The 9,416-nt window shown below is 45.5% G+C and overlaps 1 protein-coding gene across 1 annotated transcript; it reads right to left on the bottom strand.

Annotated features, from left to right (window-relative positions):
• Positions 1-441: 441 nt before the first annotated feature.
• On the bottom strand, positions 442-7,831 carry zbtb11 (zinc finger and BTB domain containing 11). The gene is made up of 10 exons (XM_010739548.3): positions 7,231-7,831; positions 5,101-5,357; positions 4,782-5,013; positions 3,707-4,701; positions 3,312-3,632; positions 2,816-3,230; positions 1,955-2,072; positions 1,713-1,871; positions 1,451-1,626; positions 442-1,378 (listed from the first exon to the last, which is right to left on the bottom strand). The coding sequence occupies exons 1-10, from the start codon at positions 7,541-7,543 to the stop codon at positions 837-839; spliced, it is 3,528 nt and encodes a 1,175-aa protein (XP_010737850.2). The 5' UTR covers positions 7,544-7,831; the 3' UTR covers positions 442-836.
• Between the last annotated feature and the right edge of the window lie 1,585 nt (positions 7,832-9,416).

Genomic DNA, 9,416 nt, shown 5'->3' with positions numbered 1-9,416 from the left:
TTTTTTCCTTAAAATCTGACTTTTTTTTTAATTCTGAAATTTTGGGGTTTTCCTTAAAAATCAGATTTTTCTCCCTCAGAATTCTCACTTTTTCTTAAAATTCTAAATTTTTCCCCTAAAAATTCTGGCTTTTTTTCCCCTTAAAACTCTGAATTCTCTTCTTAAAAATTCTTATTTTTTCCCTTACAATTCTGGCTTTTTTCCTCAAAATTCTGACTTCAAAACTCAGAATTATTTTATTTTCCTCAGTTAAGGGCTACAGGTTGGATTTAAACCCTGGGCTGCTGCGGTAAGGATTCAGCCTGTGTACATAGGGCAGATGCTCTACCAACTGAGCTAACCGACAGCCTCATCAGTTTGTCTAAACTGTGATGCAGACTGCAGCAGAGAGAACGTCTAAATATGAACAGAGTGGAGAAGAATGCAACAGTGACAATGAAATGACCAAGAAATGTAGACATTTTTTATTTGTTCATCCTTCAAGCCGACACCAGGGGGAGTAAAGAGCTCTGCTACAGTAAAGCCTCTCAGCTGGAGATGTGACAAGATTAAATACATTTAGCAAAGCGAGTGTTGTGTCTAAATTCCTACCTTTATGTCTCCTGAGTGCCAAATTTACCAGATAATATTGTTACTGTATATCTAGATATTTACATAGAACTGTGACTGCGTGCCACACACACAACTCATCCAACATAGTTGTGGACTGACAAGATGGCGAACACTCCGCTCACGGTATTTACATTCTCAAAAAAATAAGTCATCTTTTTACATTCTGCTACACTTTATACAGACTGTGAGAAACAATGCGATCAGTCTGTGTTCGAATCCCGCTCTCACTCCACCTCGGCCACTTGCGTGACCTCCACCTCCATGGTCTGAATCACCTCGGGCCCTTCCTCAAGCTTGGTCCCTGTGAGCGCCTGCTGAGCCAGGACGTAGTTCACGACCTGCATGATGCCCTGATCTGAGAGCGTTGCCACCGAGCCGTCGGCGGCTGCCTCGGCCGCCTGCACGGCCTCGACTGCCTCCACCGTCTCCTCCGTGATCAGCACTGTCTCGATCTCCTCTGAGGTCTGCTGCTGGGCCGGCCGGAGCTCGGGGGGCAGCTCGGACGCCAGGATGCTCACGGCGTGCTCCACCTGGGTGCCCTGATTGTGGAACTGGAGGGTGTCTTTCTCCAGCATGATCTTCCCGGGTAGGTTGTCGCCGTGGTACTTGGCCATGTGTTTACGGAGGGTGCGTGCGTCGATGTGGGCTTCCTGGCACATGGGGCACACGTATGGTCGCTCTCCCGTGTGCGTACGGACATGACGCTTGAGAGAACGGGCGTCAGCCCAGGCAACACCACAAGTCAGACACTCGAATGGCTTCACTCCTAGAAGAGAAACATCATTAAAAGAGGTTCCAAAAACAGGATTCAGCCTTCTCCTGTCTCCTTCAGTCTTACCCTGGTGGTTGTTGACGTGGCGTCTGTACTCGCGGAGCTGAGTGAACTTTCTTCCGCACTGCTCACACTCCCTCTCCAGGTTCTGCTTCACTCGGCCTTTCTTCCCGTGCGTGGCTTTCTTCACGTGCCTCCTGAACAGCGCCTTCTCGAAGAACTCCTTCCCGCACACGTTACACCTGCAGAGACGAACCGTAATCAACATTCCAGCACATGAGCAGTGATGTTCTGGGCACGACGTGGACTTCAGCTCTGTTGGACTTACTTAAACGGCTCTGCCACACTGTGAGACTTGACGTGGGAGTACCAGTCCTTCTTCCAGCTGTAGCACTTCCCGCACACCTGGCACTGGAACGGCTTCAGGCCCATGTGTTTGTTCATGTGCTGCTGGAGATCTTTAGCTTCGTAGAACCTCTTATCACAGCTGCAGGTAAACATGAGTGAATACATTTAAAAAACAATCTCAATGAATGTGTCATTAAAAGAGAGATCAAACAGTTAACTCACTGAGCACAAGCGAACGGACGGACGTCAGGTTTGGGCTGGTGCTTCTTCAGGTGTTTGCTCAAAGCAGAGGCTCGATGGAAAGTTGCTCCACATGTGTTGCATAGATACTTTGATTCACCTGTTAACATGTTGAAAAACAGAAACATTCACAGTCTGAGTATCTCAGAAAAGATGAGATTTTCTGTTGTAGTGTTGTCTTGTCATGCAGACAGTTTGGATTAATATCATTATGCCCGTTAATCTGGATAATTGACAGACTCTCCCCTTAGTTTACTTGCTTATTTCCACTCAATTCTTGGATGTCAATGGGACTATGATTATGTAATCTAACCCCAGAGTCACTCAATGATCAGGCCAAGATTTAACCAATGTCACATGAGTGATGTACTGAATATCAGCATGGCTGTGATCACGTAATAGGCACGAGGCTGCAGGCAATATCACAACCGTGCTGCCATTTATTGGTTAACTAACAAATGGAAACATATTATGGTTTGTTAGTTTATTTAATTTTTTAATCACATATAAACATGTCCTGGACAGTAGGTTGCAAGCTACTTAATGTAGGTCAACACATTACCACCAGGCTGGCTGTTTTGTTTCACGTACTCAACCATCAACGAACAGTCTGCTGACAGTCTTTTCCTCGTCTCAAGATAAAATGTTTAATATTATCAGAAGCACCAAACAGGAAGCAGAAAAACAGTTTCTTATTATACTGATGCTAAATTAAGACAGTCGGCATGTGACGTCCTTTATCTCGTGTCTTTCCAGACACGTAATGTCATAGGGAGTCTAGTGGGGGAACTTTAGTTTCAAACTGCTACTCGTGGTGAACTTGAAGGCATCGTGTGCACTGACCTGTATGGAGGCTGGTGTGCTCTTCCATGCTGCGCTTGCTCACGAAAGACTTCTTGCAGTATTCACACTGGAACTGTTTGCTGACGTCGTGCAGAGCTCTGTGCATCTTCAGGCTGTGTTTGTGGGCGAACGTCTTGCCGCAGACCTTGCAGGAGTGTGGCCGCACGCCCGTGTGGTTCAGCATGTGGATGCGCAGGGAGTAGAGCTTCGGTAACGTCTTCCCGCAGATGTCGCACACGAATTCTCTTTTGGTGTGCGGCGATGAAGTCTTATCGTCCAAATCGCTCTCCGCCTTGCCCTCGGAGCTCTGTTCCACCGTGGGTTTCACGATGGGAGCTCTCTGGCTGCTCTGCTGCTTGTGTCGGGCCAGGTGGGCACGGAGTGAGGCGGCGTACTGGAACTCTTTACTGCACAGCTGCACGAAGAAACACGTCGGTCAGAACATTCACACATCATCATCATTAAACATGACGCGCTGAGCGATGCTAATACTTACGCTGCACTTGTAGCCACGAGCTTTCTCGTGTTTTAATGTGTGCATGATGAGAGAGTAGCGTCTTTGGAAGGACATGCCGCACTCTGAGCACGTGTGCTCTCCATCGACAGTGCTCTCCGCTGTGGTTTGATCCGGCTCGGTTCCGGCCTCCGGCTCTGCCACCTTCACTCCGGCCTCGTCCGTGCTGAGCTCTCCTGTTGCCACGGTCTCCACCACGCTGGACTCTGAGCCTGCCCCCGACTCAGACACAGACTGTCTGTCACTTTGAGTGTCTATTGGCTGCTTTGGTGGTCTTCCCCTCTTACCTGTCCTCAGACCCACCTGAAAACACATGCATGATCAATATATCTGCCAATTTGTCACAAGCAATCCTTCAATCAATTGTAATGACGTACCTTAGGGGTGGCGGCACGTGGCGGGGTTGAACCTTTCTTCCCCTCTTCCTCATCCTCCAGCCCCATGTGTAACCGGGCATAACCGCCCTCTGCAATCGAGCGCTGCCTCAGTCGTCTTTTGTTGGGGTCGTCGGACGTCATTTCCTGCTTGTCTCCGTGGCTTTCGTCAGCAGAGGGATCCTCCTCTTCCAGTGGCACATACTCCTCCACCTCCTTCTTCACCTTGGCTGGTCGCCCTCGCTTACGCTTCTGGGGTGGAGGCGCCGATTCTGCATTCTCCTGAGGCAATGTCACCGCTTCGGGTGCCAGTTTGACGACCTCCGGGGGGCTCACGTGGTCTGGGTCCACATTTATGACAAAAGCTCCCGCTTCAGCGATCTGCGGCTCCTCCATCGCCAGGCAGGCCGACACCACAGCGAGAGACTCGCTGGCTCCGGCCTGTCCGCTGTGGGTAACCACAGTCATCGTCTCCCCGTCCATTCCCTCTGCAGCACCTGAGATAAGTGTGACTGTCTCGCCTGGCTCGGCCTGTCCGCTGTGAGTGATCAGAGTCACAGTTTCGTTTGGTCCGACCTCCCCGTGATTCTCTTGGTCTCCCTCTACAGCTTCAGTGATGACAGTCATCGGCTGCTGGATGTAAGTCTCTTCAGGAGTTGCAACAAAAGCGACGGGCTCGCCTGTCACAGCAACACCACCGTGGGTGACCACCGCACTGCCGTCACCCTGTATGGTGACCACGTAGGCGCCGGACTCGTCCTTTGAGTCCCCCTGAGGAGCTGGCTGGCTCGACACCACCGTGTGCACGTCTCCTCTTTGATACACCGTCAGCTTCTGCTCCTCCACCTGCTTATGCACCGACTCGCATATCTGCAGCACCTCCGTCATCAGCAAATGCCGTGCTAGGTTGGCGATATCTGCCATTATGGAGAAATTGAACGTGAGCAGGGAGGTGTACGCAAAATCCAGCAGCGGGAGGAAGCTGGCTTTGGTGAAACCTGGAGAGAGAGAGGAGTCGAGATTAAAACCGAGCAGCTACACCAAACGCACTCTGAGCAGAAAGCAACAGAAGTCTCACCAGAGAGGTCGACCACAGCTTCATGTGTGGTGGCGGCCCCCTTCTCAAAGAAGAGCTCGTGGAAGTATTCGCTGCAGGCTGCCAGCACGGCTTTGTGTGCGCGGTACTCCTCTCCTTCAATCAGCAGGGTGATGTCACAGAACTGATTGCTCAGACGCTGGTGGTTGAGTTTTTCCAACATCGTTTGGCTGTGTTTGGGCAGGAACTGATTCACCTCACCTTTGCTGTCCACCTGGAAACACACAAAGACTTTGTTCACCAAAGATTTCATCTTGGGAGAAGTAATGTCACAGAAGGACTGACAACGGGTGAAACATACAAAGACCAGCTCGTGCTTGGCCATCGTCCTCGCCAGCTTGGATCTCAGCTGACAAGACGGATCCGTGAGGAATAAACCATCATCCCCCTCTTCTTCCTCCTCTTCCTCCTCCTCCTCCTCCTCGCCATTCGTGTTGGCAGCCGCTCTGCGTCTCCCCGGCCGGGAGAACAGTCGAGGTCCAGAGCCGTCATCAGCACTCCGTCTGCTCTGACAGTGAGCACACTCTCTGATGTGGTCTTTGACGTGCTTCAGGATCCCTGAAGGTGACAGAAAAAAAAGACACTGTCATTTTAAACTACTGCAATCAAAGTTAACACTGACAGTCCAAATATATTCAGCTTATTATTATTTAAGACCAAGAAAACACTGAAAGCAGAGAATTATTCAGTATTTTTACTAAAATAATTGCTCTTAGTACATTTTATCTTCCAATCAAAACAGTGAGTGATGCATTCACATGCAATCGGATAGTTGGCAATACAGTTTTAATATAGTCATAGCAATAAAGCCTCTTTAAATATTATTTTTTTTAATTAACTCTGCGTCCAACCTGTGGTTTCAATTTCATTTTGAAATATTTCCACTGAGCCACAGACGATTCTCCAGACAGTCAATCATTATATCAGTGCTCATTTCATGCACAACTATGCACAATTAAAACAGATGTAGTTAAAGCTTGTATGTACACAAAAAATAAAAAAGGAAAATAAATATTATAAATAAAGTAAGAAATGCATATACATAAAATCAAGAAGTAGATAGATAGATAGATAGATAGATAGATAGATAGATAGATAGATAGATAGATAGATAGATAGATACTTAATTTTTTTTTTTATTGTTTACAATTAAACAATGTGGTTTGTCATGTGGTTTCCAATCCTCTGGGCGTAAAGGGGGTGCACGCCTCTATAGGTATCCTTTTTACGGAGGCTAAAAGGAGGTGGGTATTGTTTTGATTGGAAGATGTAATGAAAATATTTCAGTTAATTAAGTGAAATTGGTCATGTTGTACATTTCATTAATTAGTTCTGAATGTACTGTATGTTTTTTGTTTATATTGCAGAATTTAATATGTATTTGTTGGGACAAACAAATCAAGGAAATCATGTTTTTTTTTTTGTTAATCGTGTCTGTTGTCCCTTTCGCAGATCTACTCTGTTGGGCTGATTTGAACATCGTGAATGGTTTTTGGGGGGGGGGTTAGTATTTTTTTGTATGCTATGGGAAGAGCAGCATCCCATTTGTCTTTGTTTGATACGAGAATAAAAGTCAACCTGTTTTTCGGCACACCTCCTGGCCAGCGTGATGTTTTTGTGACCCTACATCTCTTTTTACAAGACATACAAAATACTACACAATATATACATGCTATAAATAATATACTATGAATAAATAGTGTTTACTGCATCACATGCTGCACCAGATCAATAAAGTCTATCTAATCTAATCTCTGGATCATCCTGCCAATGGATCTGAGGGACTGCACCTCTGTAGACATTTTTAAAAAACAACTTAAGACATATCTCTTTAGCCTGGTTTTTACCTCAGGTGCCTGATCATTCACGGCTGAGTATTTATGTCCTGATCGTTCCCTGTTACTTTAAACTCTCTGGTGCTTATTCACTGTACAGGTCTTATCTACTTTTACTGCAACTGTCTCTGCTTTCCTTATAGATTTTAATTTTTTCTTATTATTAGTTTCATTGTTTTAGTTTTATGCTTTTTACATTTCTTCTAATTTCTAGTTTTTCATGCAATTGCTCTGTTGTTGTCTATTTGTTTTTACTCTCTCTGTATGAAAGGTGCTATAAAATAAATCAATAAAGTTGATCTAATCTAATCTACACTCACTCATTGAGTAAAATCAGAGGAATTAAAGCAGGTTTAGGTCAAAGTTCATGAGATGTTTTGTCATATGAGGTGTTGACATGTATTTGAGTACAGAAAAATCCGAGGGGGAAACGTCGCACTTGAACTATCCACCAGATGGCGCTGTGGACCAGCGGTGTGTGTCGGTGCCTGGTGGCGTATTTATCTTTACGTTACAGGCTTCAGCTCGGGCTCGTTTTAACTCCACATCACGGTGACTTTCACCCAGCTCACACCCGGCGGCGTCGGTCCACTCACCTCTCCACCAGTACTTCTGAGAGATGGACTCCCAGGTGAGCTGCTGGTTCAGGTGCTCCCCTCCTTCGCACATAACGTGCGCCTCGTTGATGAGTTCCTTCCTCCGGCTGTCCTGCAGCACCACCTCCAGCTCCGTGAAGTCATTCTGCCCCTTCAGTCGACGCTGATAAAACAAAGTCCCGCTCCTCACCACGTAGCAGGTGGCCGCTTTGCGGATCTTCCTCTTGGTGTTGCCGGGCGTCCCCGGCGCGTACGGCTCCCGCTCGTCGGTCAGATAGCGAATGATGGCCAAGTAGCTTTCTTCACACGACATGTCTGAGCTCGCCGCGCGTTTTTCACGCCGATTTACGGACGTATCTCGACGCGGAGGGCCCTCGCCGGCTTGTGAGAACGTAACACGGATTTAATACGGTCGCTCAGGTCGTGAATAACGCGAAATAAAAACGCCACAACAACATTTCAAATTGTTTCTGAAGGTGGAACTGCAGTTCAAACCGTCAGGGGAGACCGAACAGACAAAATGGCTGCTGCACAACCGGAAGACGCGTAAGCAGTGGCGGGTATCGCATCGTTACCGTAATCAACCACAAGAGGGCGCAATGCGCACATTAATAACACCATAGAAAATACCATAATCAACCACAAGAGGGCGCAATGCGCACATTTATAACACCATAGAAAATACCGTAAACCACAAGAGGGCGCAATGCGCACATTTATAACACCATGGAAAATACCGTAATTAACCACAAGAGGGCGCAATGCGCACATTTATAACACCATAGAAAATACCGTAATCTACCACGAGGGCGCAACGCACACATTTATAACGCAATAGAAATTACCGTAATCTACCACAAGAGGGCGCAACGCACACATTTATAACCAAGAAAATACCGTAATCTACCACGAGGGCGCAACGCACAAATTTATAACGCCATAGAAATATACCGTAATCTACCACAAGAGGGCGCAACGCACAAATTTAAAACACCATAGAAAGACAACTTCCTCATTAAAACTGCCACTTTTTATTTATTTATTAGTTTATTTATCTTTCTTTCAGTATCATTTTGGGATTTCTGGAAGAATAGTCAAAACTGTTTGGGGGGTATTAACTTCAGATCCAACACAGCACTAAAATTCTGATACTGTGACAAGACAGGAACTTGATTTCTTAACTGGGAATTCTGTTTTTAACAAACACAATTACAGCTCCCTGGTTGAAGCCAGCATAACACAAAGGAGAGACAGGGTTAAAAATTACAGTTAAAAATAGACAGGTTTGTTGAAGATGGTCACCAATAATACAGACAAAGGCATAACTCTGATTTTTCTTTATTATTGTAATCATTTCTACTTTTATTTTTACTGTATTACACTTGATGCTTGAAGTATATTTGGCCAATGCTATGTGTTGCTCATGTTTAGGCATCCTTAAACAAGTGTAACTGCATTAGCATCCCCTCTTGTGTGTTCTTGTGTATTATTACTTTTTGTATTTTATATATGTTAAATTAAAAAAATGTTAAAAAAAACACCTGTAGCACTAATTTTACTGCATCATGTTCCAGTAACATTAAATCACTTTCACAACCTCAGAAAACTTCCCAGAAATGTGTCATTTCAGTCCCCACCTACAGAAGCTGTGATGATTAGTGTCCTTTTCTTTCTCATACTAACATCATGATACATGTTTGGAGATGGTGCAATTAAACCATGTGATCCCAGTTCAGATGAGTCTTTTAATGCTGGCATGGGACAAAGTTTTGAATCAGAGTTCGACGAACAACACTTGTAGCTCCTGTGCGAGTCTCTTGAGTCGAAGTCGGGTTCATTTGAGTTGAAAGTTTTAAGGCAGCAGTTGCATTTCTTACCTCCTCAGCTCTCACTCACCACCTGGACCCTCAAAATTAATCTCTACTCAGACTCTCCTTTTCACTGTCCAAGTTTAAATCCGGAGATGATCAAACATTTTTCATTGTTGCCCCCAGTTGTGGAACAGCTTACCTCTCACAGTCAGGTTTTTCCTCCCTGTCAGCTTTTTAAAAACAGATTTTTTACATTAGCTCCTCGGTCCACACAAACATTTGCTGTTGGCGTGACACTACCATAACTGTATGTTCTTTTTCAAATGATCAAACTTGTGAGTAAAGTGTTTTTCTTATTCATTTCCTATACTATTT

Source organism: Larimichthys crocea, chromosome XVII, assembly GCF_000972845.2.
Source record: "Larimichthys crocea isolate SSNF chromosome XVII, L_crocea_2.0, whole genome shotgun sequence".
NCBI lineage: Eukaryota > Metazoa > Chordata > Actinopteri > Sciaenidae > Larimichthys > Larimichthys crocea.
Note: the sequence above shows the minus strand (reverse complement) of the source record. Positions and strands in the feature narration are given on the sequence as shown.

Bases quoted from the DNA above. Each gene is read 5' to 3' on its own strand.
- zbtb11 (XM_010739548.3), bottom strand. From the start codon at position 7,543: ATGTCGTGTGAAGAAAGCTACTTGGCCATCATTCGCTATCTGACCGAC. The intron at 3,633-3,706 runs GTACGTCATTAC...ATGTGTTTTCAG, and splicing joins CACGTGCCGCCACCCCTAAG to GTGGGTCTGAGGACAGGTAA. The intron at 1,627-1,712 runs GTAAGTCCAACA...TCGTCTCTGCAG, and splicing joins AGTGTGGCAGAGCCGTTTAA to GTGTAACGTGTGCGGGAAGG.